The sequence below is a fragment of the Naumovozyma castellii genome, chromosome 1 (assembly GCF_000237345.1).
Source record: "Naumovozyma castellii chromosome 1, complete genome".
NCBI lineage: Eukaryota > Fungi > Ascomycota > Saccharomycetes > Saccharomycetales > Saccharomycetaceae > Naumovozyma > Naumovozyma castellii.
Window position 1 is genome coordinate 243806 of NC_016491.1, and position 12915 is coordinate 256720.

At 38.7% G+C, this 12915-nt stretch overlaps 7 protein-coding genes across 7 annotated transcripts; 2 read left to right on the top strand and 5 right to left on the bottom strand.

Moving 5' to 3' along the window:
- Positions 1–199: 199 nt before the first annotated feature.
- Positions 200–688, bottom strand: VMA10 (H(+)-transporting V1 sector ATPase subunit G; the record flags this gene model as incomplete). The annotated part of the gene is made up of 2 exons (XM_003673028.1): positions 200–541; positions 686–688. The coding sequence occupies 2 exons, from the start codon at positions 686–688 to the stop codon at positions 200–202; spliced, it is 345 nt and encodes a 114-aa protein (XP_003673076.1).
- A 136-nt stretch (positions 689–824) lies between these two features.
- On the bottom strand, positions 825–1561 carry SRB2 (Srb2p; the record flags this gene model as incomplete). Its single annotated transcript, XM_003673029.1, has 2 exons — positions 825–1461; positions 1527–1561. The coding sequence occupies 2 exons, from the start codon at positions 1559–1561 to the stop codon at positions 825–827; spliced, it is 672 nt and encodes a 223-aa protein (XP_003673077.1).
- A 234-nt stretch (positions 1562–1795) lies between these two features.
- On the top strand, positions 1796–3862 carry NCP1 (NADPH--hemoprotein reductase; the record flags this gene model as incomplete). The annotated part of the gene is made up of 1 exon (XM_003673030.1): positions 1796–3862. One exon carries the CDS (start codon positions 1796–1798, stop codon positions 3860–3862), a length of 2067 nt encoding a protein of 688 aa, XP_003673078.1.
- A 172-nt stretch (positions 3863–4034) lies between these two features.
- On the bottom strand, positions 4035–4814 carry NCAS0A01280 (HAD family hydrolase; the record flags this gene model as incomplete). The annotated part of the gene is made up of 1 exon (XM_003673031.1): positions 4035–4814. One exon carries the CDS (start codon positions 4812–4814, stop codon positions 4035–4037), a length of 780 nt encoding a protein of 259 aa, XP_003673079.1.
- Positions 4815–5061: 247 nt separating this feature from the next.
- NCAS0A01290 (HAD family hydrolase) lies at positions 5062–5796 on the bottom strand (the record flags this gene model as incomplete). The annotated part of the gene is made up of 1 exon (XM_003673032.1): positions 5062–5796. One exon carries the CDS (start codon positions 5794–5796, stop codon positions 5062–5064), a length of 735 nt encoding a protein of 244 aa, XP_003673080.1.
- A 250-nt stretch (positions 5797–6046) lies between these two features.
- Positions 6047–7375, bottom strand: GYP6 (GTPase-activating protein GYP6; the record flags this gene model as incomplete). The annotated part of the gene is made up of 1 exon (XM_003673033.1): positions 6047–7375. The coding sequence occupies one exon, from the start codon at positions 7373–7375 to the stop codon at positions 6047–6049; it is 1329 nt and encodes a 442-aa protein (XP_003673081.1).
- A 343-nt stretch (positions 7376–7718) lies between these two features.
- Positions 7719–11990, top strand: MHP1 (Mhp1p; the record flags this gene model as incomplete). The annotated part of the gene is made up of 1 exon (XM_003673034.1): positions 7719–11990. The coding sequence occupies one exon, from the start codon at positions 7719–7721 to the stop codon at positions 11988–11990; it is 4272 nt and encodes a 1423-aa protein (XP_003673082.1).
- Between the last annotated feature and the right edge of the window lie 925 nt (positions 11991–12915).

Here is a 12915-nt window from a genome sequence, read left to right on the forward strand (position 1 = left end):
CCTCAAGCTATGGTAGTGACATATTTTATATGGATGTTGATCGTTTATCGTATATTGGTGATCACAGAAGATGCATTTGCCGATAAATGATTGTTAACTTCCACAAGCGAGACAACTCGTACAATGTGTAATGTGATATTAAAAAAGGTTTATAAAATTATATGAGTATTAATTAACTTGGTATTTGAAGTAATACGATTTAAATGGCATTGGCGTGCAGTTCAGCAGATGGGTGGGTGACGGCATCGATTAACAATTTAATGACATCCTCCTTCTTCTCTTTAGCAACTCTTTCGATATCTTTCAATTCATCCTGTACTTGCAAATCGGCATTTTTTTCTAAATCATCCACTGAACCAGCATTCTCGTTGGCAAAGTTTGTCAATTCCTTATCCTTTTGCAATTTATAGTTGTTAATTTCCGTGGCTGCATCTTTCTTTGCCTGCTTTAATTTATCCTGTCTATATTTTCTTGCTTTGGAAACGATCTCATGAGCTTCTCTTTCAGCTTGCAATAGAGTGGCAATACCATTTTGTTGAGACTGTTGGATGGTGATTTGTTAGTACATCGGATTGCATCAAGTCAAATATATATATGTACACGGCAATTCTGTTCTCTGGCATCTGAGTACCTTAGATCGCCAGGGAAGAAAGTGTCGGCAGGGAAAGAAAAGCATCAAACATACCATTGTGAATTATTGGATTGGGTGTCACTGGGCTTTAGAATAGACGTTGAACACTACTTAAGTACTAAGTTGCTTTATAGTGTACATATAATGTTATATACTTAAATTGAATAAATTGGCAGCAGCCATCCGGGTAACACTACAACTCTAGCACTTTCACGTATTGAAAGGCCAAATCTGGCAAGATGGAGGAGCCTTGTTGCGTTTCAAGTGTGTCCCTCGATACCTTCACGGTGCCCACGTCTAAGGATTCTAGTAATTGTTGAACTGTCTGTATTCCCTGTTCGAAACTATCGTCATTTGCATCATCCGGCGTCTTGTGGGATCGATATTCCTCACACTCTACGAGCAGACCCTTGAATCCTGTCGAGGAGAAGAGGTTGACCACTCGCACAATGAATCCCTTCATGGTGAGAAATGTCTCTCCTGCCGTACCCTTTATAGATTGTCTTTGATTCCATATATTGGATAGTTTTGTATTGATTAAGGAATCGAATGATTCCAAAGTACCGTCTGTATCCTCTCCTGAAATACTACCACCAGAAGAGGTTATCACAGCCAGTCCGTTATCCTTTATCAGAACGGTTTGTTTCTCATGATGGGATAAAGTCACCGAATACATTAGTTTGGAAATGGGCAGATCGGGAGTCTTGATTTGACATCGAAAGGTCTTGAAATCAATGGACCATGAATCTAGCACGGATAGAAGCGTGTTAGCCACTAGATCCTTGAATGCTGTCAGTGTAGCTGGGGTAGCACCCTCGACAAACATCACTCTGTACTCATCGTTGTTAGTTTTTCCGTAAATCTTGGCTTATTGAACTTCTTTCACGCTACATACGCTGTTCTCCCCTTGGAGTTTCCTGTTTGTTGCATTGTCACACTCACTGCCTTCTTCTCACTATTACCAACACACTGGTATTAGACTATAATAGTTGGTCAATTGACTAATGTAACATAACATATATAGAATCGGATTGAGATTACCCGGGTTGCACCCGCAAATTTAAAGGTTATAGCATTAAATGTAGTCCATATTCTTCTCGAGAAACTTTTCAGGTGAACACTGCTTCTGGTCCATCACGATCACTCTATAGCACCTCTGCCGCCATGGATAACACGGATATTATTGTTCTTACTTTGCTCTTCCTGGGTCTGGCATTGTACTACAACAGAGAGACCATTAGGTACATATTCTCCTCCGATGACGACGATGTTACCGCTGTCAACTCGTCTGGGTCCAGAGACATTGTCCAAGTATTGCTAGAAAACAACAAAAATTACTTAGTTCTTTATGCTTCCCAAACAGGGACTGCGGAGGATTATGCCAAATCATTCTCCAAGGAATTGAGTAGTAAGTTCTCGTCATTAAATGTCATGTGTGCTGATATTGAATCATACGATTTTGATACTTTGAATTCGCTACCTAAAGATATTATTGTCTCTTTCTTTATCTCCACGTATGGTGAAGGTGATTTTCCCGATGGATCCTTCTCATTTGAGCAATTTATAATCACTGCAAGTGATGATGCATTGTCTTTGAATAATGTGGATTTCACAATTTTTGGATTGGGGAATTCTACTTATGAATTTTATAATGGTGCTGCTAAGAAATGTAGAAAATATTTGGTTGGTGCTGGTGCTACACAATTGGGCCCTCTAGGGGAAGGTGATGACGGAAGAGGAACCACTGATGAAGATTATTTGGCGTGGAAGGAGGAAATGTTGGAAATTTTAAAAAGCAAATTGCAATTGAGTGAAAGAGACCAAATATTTTCTCCTTCATACGATTATATTGAACTATCTGAAATTAATGATTCTGTTGCTTTGGGAGAACCTTCCAAAGAATATTTGCCTAATGAAAAATTGAATGTAAATGCCCAAGGTGTTCAAGTCGGACCTTTCGATCATTCCCATCCATATGTAGCGCCTGTCACTTCTTCCAGAGAATTAATCAGTAATAGTGAGGATAGACATTGCGTTCATATCGAATTTGATTTAAGAGGATCCAATTTGAAATACTCAACTGGTGATCATGTTGCCATTTGGCCATCTAATCCCGTTGAAAAAGTCAATCAATTTATTAAAGTGTTTAACTTGAACCCTGATGAAATCTTTGAATTGAAATGTTTAGATGAAACTATAAAACCTCCTTTTCCTACCCCTACCACTATTCATGCCGCAGTAACCCATTATATGCAAATTACCGGACCTGTTTCAAGACAATTCATTACTCAACTGGTTCAGTTTGCACCAAATGATGAAATCAAAGAAAGATTGGTTACTCTATCTAAGAACAAGGAAAAATTTGCTGATGAAATTACATCTAAAAATTTAAACATTGCTGACATCATTGATATCATTAACAAGGATTCCGAAAAACCATTCATTGCGCCCTGGAATTTCTTAATCGAATCTATTGTTCGATTACAGCCACGTTATTACTCCATTTCTTCCTCATCTTTATCTGAAAGACAAACTGTTCATGTCACTGCGGTTGTTGAATCGTCATTTAATGAAGTTACCAATAACGCCACTGTAGGTATTACCACTAACTTGTTAAGAAATATTGAACTTGTTCAAAACGATGAAAATGATTCCAATCTCCCTGTACATTATGAGTTAGATGGTCCACGTCACCTATTCGAGTCATTTAAGTTACCTATCCATATTCGCCGTTCCACTTTCAAACTACCCAGCAATCCGCAGACTCCGATAATTATGGTGGGACCTGGTACAGGTGTGGCACCATTTAGAGCGTTCATTAGAGAACGTGTCAAGTTTTTGGAAACTAATAATGATAATTTAACTTTGGGGAAGCATTTATTATTTTATGGTTCGAGAAATCATGACGATTTTCTTTATAAAGAAGAATGGCCCATTTATGCTGAAAAACTGGGTGATTCATTTGAAATGATAGTGGCCCATTCGAGGTTGGACCCCGGTAAGAAAGTTTACGTACAACATAATCTAAAGGAAAGATCCGAGGAAGTTTTCCAGTTGATTTCACAAGGTGCATTCATCTACGTTTGTGGTGATGCTCAAGGAATGGCTAAGGATGTTAATGAAACTTTGATCAAGATATTAGCAGAGGGAAAAAACATTAAGGAATCTGAAGCATCAGACATTATTAAGGCTTTGAAGGTATCAGGAAAATTCCAAGAGGATGTATGGTGAATTTGAGACACGCAACGTTCTGTGGTCAATCGTTTACAGTTACAAATTGTTACAATTTTTTTTGTGTTTCGTTATCGTTTTCATTTCTATATCATTATATAAATAGTATTTTTTTTATTTTACTTCTAGTAAATAGTTTTTAAGAGGATAAATTGCTATCTTAGTAAGGTTTTCAACATTGTTTATCTTTGGCTTCAACAGTTACACCATTATTGGTAGACCCATCTTTAACCTCCAGAGTAATTCCACCAGTGAGAGTGTTCTTCTTGATGGTTATTTGAGACAAATCCCTAACAACATAATCAGCACCAGCATCAAACAAGACCTTCTTATCGTAAGTGGACGTAATCCCGACGGTAATGGCACCCATGGCCTTACCAGCTTGGATCCCAACTGGAGCATCTTCAAAGACCACAGATTTGGCAGTCTTCACGTCAAAATTCCAAGTCTTGCATAATTCGTCACGGGCTTTGCTGTAACCTTCTGGATCAGGCTTCCCATTTTTAACATCGAAAGCTGTCACGAAGACTTCAGGTTTTTCCAATTCGCTTAAGATGCTTTTGAACCAACCAAATGCAATATAAGTAGAACCTGACGTAACAATGGCCCACTTCTTGTCTTTGAATTTTTTACCCGTATCAGTATCGATATCCAATTGTTTTAACAAGTCAATGGCACCTGGAACTGCGAAGACTGAACTCAAATGATCACGACCCATGGATTCCTCCAAGTACTTAACAGCCTTATCGTCGGTGTTATCCAACATGGGAAACCATTCGGCAAGTACTTCAGAAGTCTTGACACCGTGAGAGTGTTTGAACAATTCTTGTGGATTCACACCGTGCTCATTACATAGATCTGTCCAGACGGCTTCGGATGCCTTGATCGTATTCACTAGAGTGCCGTCCAGATCGAAGAGGCATACATCAACGTTAAATGATTGGGAGGACATGTTTCACTGTTATTATTAGCGTATTTGTCCGGTGGGAACCATGCCAGGAAGAAGAATAAGACTAGGATCAAGGACCCCACAGAGTACGTGCCTTTATATAGTCTCGCTGTGACATATTTTTCAAAGGGCGAAACGTCTCGAAAGACCCAGCAGGAAAACGCAGCACTGTGGTCCGAACACTCAGTTTTGTCATCTGACGAGTACATTAAATAAGAAACATTACATAGGTAGGCTCTATAAAGGTAGGCTAATCCCTGGTCAAAGGGTCCGTTACTTTCAAGGTGATGCCGGTCCCATCTGCGTTGGGGATCACTGAGACGTGTGTCAAGTCAGCAACGACATAATCCGCGCCTGCATCGAACAATAGGTTCTTGTCGTAGGTGAATGTGATCCCGACAGTGATGGCTCCAATGGCCTTCCCCGCTTTGATCCCAACGGGGGCATCCTCAAACACTACAGTTCTCACGTGTTTGTTATCAGGTCCCCAATTCTTGCATAACTGATCACGGGCCTTCCCATAACCCTCCGGATCAGGTTTACCCTTCTCCACATCGAAGCCAGTGATAAACACATCCGGTTTACCCACGTCTTTCAATATGGTATCAAACCAAGAAAATGCTAAATATGGCGAACCTGAGGTCACAATAGCCCATTTCCTTTTCGTGGCGTCTTTAGTAGTCGCCTTATCTAAGGCCAACAATAATTTTTCAGATCCAGGAATCAGGCTAACGGTATCTATGTTATCGTAAGCCATAGAAAGTTCCAATTCCTTGGTGGCTTTGTTATCTGTATTGTCCACATGAGGGAAAAATCTAGCCATGATTTCACCTGATCTGGCACCATGCGAATGTTCAAATAATTCTTCAGCATTCACGTTATGCTTTTTGCAGAATTTAATCCAGGCACGTTCCACAGCTATCGTGGTGCTCACAATGGTTCCATCAAGGTCAAATAAACACAAATCAACCGTAAAGGTAGACATTATTACTATTGCCTTTTTCACTTACCTAATCTGTTGATTTGGCATTTTTGGCAATGTAACTATATATATGTATTTGTTCGTTGTTCTTTTTCCCTTGACATATTTCTGAAATTCCCTCGAGATCGGGTTAATTCCGCTTCCTGTTATCTCCGCCCCCACGTCATTTAGAACAATGATATTGAAAATAGTTTTACGTTATACGTAGTAGTGTATCTAACTTGTATGTACTCTATCTAGTTTCTTGCGAGTCTCATTTCCCTTTAGACAATGATTTCATGACATTTTGCCTCAATTTGTTTTCCAGTCTTTGTCTGTTAGGATCAATTGTATTTGAAGTGTCAATTCCAGTTTTCAATTTTATAAATGAATCACAGATGGATTTTATATCATGGAATTGCCGACTATACCATAATTCGCATATATTCCCAGCCAACTTACATAATTCCACCATATCTATGGAGGGGATTACCTTGTTCTCTTTAAAATGCAGCATCATTTCAATAATATCGTCGTGATCGGAATCGTGCTTGTTCAATTCCAACAATTGATCGTATATGCTCAGTAACAAAGTCACGATCAGGCATGCAACATAATTCGCAATTGGATAGGTAAACGTCAATAAATGGTCCCAGATTATCAAGACTTGATCTCTCGGAAGTTCTCTGAGAAATAGAACCTTTGTCCATCTAAGTAACCAAATTAAATTATTATGTGAGTTACCATTCTCATACATTACATCGTATAGTATGGGTGACGCATTCTTTAAAATTAACGAGAATTGAGTCTCATCCCAATTTATCAACGCTTGTTCGTCGTAAAAGACTGGTGCCACTTGATCCATCAATTTGATATAGATATTAAGAACGTTACGCATCATTTCAGAATCCAAAATGGTAGTTCCGTTTTCAGGTGACAATTGTAAATAAATAAGACCCAGTATTTCATGATAACCTTGCTTATATCGGAAAGTGGTGGGCTCGCCGCTGTCACCATTTTCCTCCATTGGATCCTTAATGAAAGAATGTGAGGATTGTCGCTGCTTCGAAATAATCAAATAATTGTACAGTAATTGTCGCAATTGTGCCAATACAGCAGGATCACGAAACATATCATCTAACATCAATCTGGATAAATCCAAATCAATAATCTCTAGAGCCTCGTCAAGGGACAATTCATCGTTTTCAATAGTCGGTACATGGGCACCCTTGCTATCCTGTAGCGGATCATGGACAACTTCCCTGGGAGTCAATCTCCTAATACCCATCTTGATATTATGTTGCATTTTCTTCCTATACTCACTAATGGAACGTTCATGGGATGTGGGTTTCACCTGTTGGTCCCCCTCCTGCTCCTCCTCTTCCCGTTTCGTCGTTATCAGTGGAACCGGCAGCAGATCTCCCTCAAATGGCGACACATCCATCTCCATATGCGGAGTCAGCACCAACGTTCTCCACAGCCAGCTCCTGTCGCAGCCTGCCATGGATGCTCTATTTCTATACAGCTCGCTCCTCCATATGCCGTTCTGCACCAACTGTTCCCTGGACGGGTATCGCTCGATGATGGTCTCCTTGATGCTCATGCTGATAGCCCTACAATTGCCTCAATCCCTCTTACCATGTACCAGTCTATTCATCCATCCATCGATACCAAATTTCATTGATTGATTCATTGAAATTTCACCTTTACCCTTCCGTTCCGCGGGATCCGCTCCGTTCCTTGCTGACGATAAACGCTTATTGTCAATAATAAAGAAACAGGACAATACAAGGGAAGAACATTCATTTATTATCACTCAACTCAGCTTTGATACACTCCCACCAAACCTACCCATCCGCAGCTCCCACGCTAACTGCGACTCATACGACAGACTGCATATATACATACACACATAAAGTTACACGGACGGTATACGGCGAACAGTAATGAACTCCAAGGACACCCAACGGCTCCTCAAGGAGCATCAGATACCCTCATTGGACGTGGATTGGCTGATAAGATCCACGACGAAGAAGAACAGCAACGACATAACGAAGGAGTCTCCCCGGACGGAGGCGATAACGAAGGAAAAGGTGGTTGCACCGAAGCAGGGCACGACCAATGAGAGGGACCCAGATAGGTTTAAGAAGAGGAATTCGATTGCAACTGCAACCGTGTTGCCCGATCCCAATACTGCTGGAACAGAACACCATCATCATCATCACCATCATCATGAGGAAGAAACCGCGCAGGTTTCTCCCTCATCATCTTTACCCAGTGCCGATAACTTGCCCCTAAGGAGAAGTAAATCTATATCTGTTGGTGACTCCGCTTCTCATAGAAGAAGAGGCAGTTTGGCAAGCTCCGATGAATCGAGCCTCAATAAGGGTGAGAAGAAGAAATTAGGCTTTTTCAGAAGCTTGTTCTCCAGGAAATCACCATCTCCTGAACGTGTACATACATCACCACCAAGAAGGAGAAGAAGCACGGTGACTGCCAATAAGAACGATTTTTCTCCTCCTGTTGGCACTCAACCTACTTTAAGCCAACAAAATAATAATAACATTCCAAAAGAAAAACTCTTTAAGGACAATTACGCTGTCGATCATGATAGAGAGGGTGTCCCGCTAACGAGATCAAGAACTCAAGGGGCAACACCTTCAAGAGGAACGCATTATGAAGCTGAACCATACGATTTTAATGATAATGATAACATGAGAGGTGATGATGATGATGATGAAGATTACCAAGATGAAAGTAATTATAGACTAATAGAATTCTTGAAGTACTATAAACAGCACGGCTATTCAATGAATTCATTTAAAGAGAAGAAGCAAAATGAAATATATCAGAAGAGAGGTCATTTTAGTGCATCATTTAGTCTTGATGGAAATCAAGAGGTGGCCCCAGATGAAAATGAAGGTGAAGCACAACATTCTTATTCAAATGAAAATGTTTCCTCCTCACCAAAAAAGTTTGATGTAAAGGGGAGGCCACTACCCTCTCATCCAATGAGACCGAGACAACCATCTGCATTCAAGTCAACAGAGGGGACAAATCTCGTAAATGGTAGCGATATTTATGCATCAAAGGAAGACTTGAAAACCTCAACATCGCCCAACGATAAGACATCGAATAAATTTGGTGCTTTCCTAAAGAGAGTCACGTCCAAGGGTGCATCAAATGCAAGTGCAGTTAATGCCGTAAATGACACTTCAATGGGATCCCTAGATATAATAGACTCAAAAAGTTCATTATTTGATCCGGCGAAGGCTTCTGTTGTACCAGGTTTAGAAGACGTAAAACCATTAAAACATGTTTCATTCTCGACAAATACTTATTTCAATGACCCACCACAACAGATTTGTAGTAAGAATCCAAGAAAGGGGGAAGTTGAAGTAAAATCAAATGGTTCTGTGATAATACATAGATTAACACCACAAGAACGGAAAAAAATCTTAGAATCCACAAGTTGCGGAATAGTCGTAGGTGGCTCAGGTCAATTGAAACTATTATCCACGCTACAAGAACAATCAGCAGCAACACCTGGATCTGAAAATATTAATCAGAAACTATTGGATGAAGGTAAGAAACCAAATGAAACTTTGATTGTTGACAAAGAAGCTGCCGAAATGGATGATGAACAAGCAGAAGAAGATGGAAATGTTAATGATAGTAAGAAGAGAAGTTTGGTACTTGCTGCTGCTGAAGCGGCTGCTGAGGCAAGAGCTCAAGATGCTCCAAACGAATTAAAAAGAACAATGACGAATAATGAAGAGGAAGTGACTGTCAATAAATTGGCTTCACATTTAACCATCGATAAACCTATGATTAGTAGAAGATCGGGTACTTCCCTCTCCTTAGAATCGATGACATCGCAAGATTCAGTTGAAAGTGATGCTACTGTATTTCCATCTCCAAATTTGAAGATACCATACGACGTTGTATACACTAGGTGTTGTCATTTAAGGGAGATTCTTCCAATACCTGCAACTTTGAAACAGCTAAAGCCAGGATCAACCGATCCAATACCGTTGTTACAACTACGTAATCCTCGTCCATCCATGGTTGAAATTTGGTCCTTCAGTGATTTTCTAAGCATTGCACCAGTAAGTTGTCTCTCTCTTGATGGTGTTTCATTAACAGTGGATATGTTGAAGGTATTATTAGCATCCTTAAGTGCCAAGAGGAACTTAGAGAAAATATCCTTGAGAAATACACCTTTGGATGATGAAGGGTGGAAATTGTTATGTTACTTCATTTCCAAGTCTCGTTCGCTGGTATCAATTGATCTAACAATGGTGCCACATATTAAGACAAACGTTCAAAAACCATCAAAATCTTCGTTAAAGAGTAATATTATTAGAATGGAATGCGATTTAGATAATAGAACTAAAAGAAACTGGAATTTACTGGCAGGATCTATTGCGATGAAAGGTGGCCTAGAAGAATTGGTTGTTTCTGGTGTGAAAATGTCACTTAATCATTTTAAGAACTTTATTGAAGTAGCATGCATATCAACGGAACGGTTGGGACTGGCATATAATAATCTATCCAAGGAACAATGTGACATTCTAGCCAAATGGCTTGTTAAATCCAAAGTGACAGGTCTTGATCTGGGGTTCAATGATCTTAGAGGCAAGTTAACAACATTCTCTGATGCCGTTTGGCAAAAAATTCAGAGCAATGAAGTGAAAAACGTATTCAAATATTTATCCTTGAATGATACGTCTCTTGAAGTCGAGGAAGGTGCTACCAGTGAGACAAATGAGGTATTAAGATTACTGAGTATTCTTTGTTACTCGGAAGACTTAAAATTTTTAGATCTCTCTAATAATCCAAAATGTTTCCCACATTGTCTGGATACGTTGGTTAAATGCCTACCAGTCTTTGTCAATTTGGTAAGAATTCATTTAGATAATGAACAATTAACATCGACAAATATTATAATGTTGGCAGAAGCTCTTCCACTATGTTCGAGATTGATTCACTTCTCGATGCTAGGTACTCCCCTTGACTTAGCCTCATGTAAAGCATTAGCTGAAGCATTTAGAAGAAGTACATCCTTACTGACTCTGGATGTGAATTATGTTTATATGCCGGACAATATCAAGGAGAAGATCACAATGTATTCAATGAGAAACATGCAAAACGAACTTAGAAAGGTCAATTCAGAAAATGAAGCGGATGGTAAAGCCACTGATGGATTCCACTTATCTAATTTACAACAAGAACTCTCTGAGTTATTAACTGAAAATTACGAAGCGGATTCTACCAAGAATGCCGATATATTTATTACCAGGATTGAACAAATTAGGTCCAAGATATCCAGAGTTGTTGAGGATTTATTCAATTTGAAGGTCCAAGGGCAATTAAATCTAGAAGGCAAAGAAACTTTAATTAGATTATGTTTTCTGGATAGGACCCTAGAAAAAGGTGGTAGGCTATTGAAAAATAAACACCATCACCATCACAATCATCTTTCCGGGCAGAAGCTAGTCACCGCTGATAATGCAAGTGACAGCCCAGAAACTCCAGATGCATCAAACAGTACGTTCTTCGACCGCCTCAAAAATAGCGGTGCTAGCCTAACGACGCAAGTACCACCAGGATTGGCATCAACTAGAGTGACGAAAAGTGGACACAGTGCATTACTTCCATTTGGTAGTGTAGAAATTGAGAAATCGGATAATAATGCCGAAGAAGCAGTGGCTTTTAGTGATTCCAAGGCTAAGACAGAGTTGATTTCTCCAGAAATTCTTAAGCAGGACGCTAATAATGATCAACTAAAGGACGTTGCACCTTCTAGAATAGACAGAGATGCCTTAGTACGTGCAGCAGCTTCTCTTGATAGTGACCAAGTCAAGGATTTCATGTTAACGAATGATGTTTCGCAAGTTATATCTGCAATTGATGAACTTCATAGTAAGGGATACCATCTTCACCATATATTTAAGAAGCATGAAGGCGGTAGCGACGAAGGCTCTTCAAAAAGTTCTGACACTGACACAAATGCTTCAAAAGGATCCAGTGATGTTTTGAGCGGCCAAAATACCGATGATAGTTCAACAAAAAAAAGTTCTTACCCAAAAGATGGAGAATCATTTGATAAGTTTTTGAAGTCGAAGGAATTTGAAGCCATGGATGCTGCATATGATCAAGTCCTTGACAGCCTCCAGAAAGTTAGAGGTGGACCAACTGGAAAGCTAGAAGAATAGTAATATCGTAAATAGACACTATTGGAATAATTCATAAATATAATCTGTAATATAAACATATTTATTTGAAATAGAAACAGTGTGGTGTTGTACATTCAATAGAGGTTTATTTTGATGGAACCTCGAGTATGTTGTGAACAGCTTTGGAAAAAAAGGAATGATTGTCAATTGAAAGTTTTTTTTAACCCAACCATTGTGCGTATTTCGGCCATTTTATAGTCATCGTCTATCAAGGTGCTACAATTATCTAATAAGTGTCAGGAATAAAGTGTTCAAATGTGTAATTTTCATAAACCCATGTCATTATCTAATTTAAAAATTATAACCCTCTTGGATGAAGTTGATCTAAAATCTTTAATAAAATTAACTAGGATAACAAATTACAAAGAACTCTTGAAGAAACTGAACAATTCCTGAGAAATTTTGTCTTTTATTTACTTTCTGAAGAAAAAGTTTTGGTTTTAATTTTTAAGATAAAGGAAGATATTAACAAATACTTTTTACTACAAAATAAATAATCAAAAAATAGTATCAAAAAAGGCTTAAAATTTTAATTATGCTTTAATATAGTGAATTGCACCAAGGCATCTTGAATTTATCAATTTTTCTTGATTTTTTACAAAGTTGTCACCAATATTTTAGAAAGTATGTACTGTTACCTCACTTCATTTACTAAATTTCAAGCTATTGACTACTTTTAAGAACAAGAATTTGATAATTATTTTTAGGTTTTTTTCACCTTGTTTCTAAAAACCCCTGGTTTTCAAAGGTCTTGAAGACTTTTATTATTAAGGGAAAAAAGACAATAGCCATACAAATGTCATTTAGAAACTTTAAAGGAAACCACACCTCCCAAAGTAGTTTCTAACTATTTTAAATATTTACGATTACTTTCACTTAGCAAGAAACTTGCTAATTTGAGGCT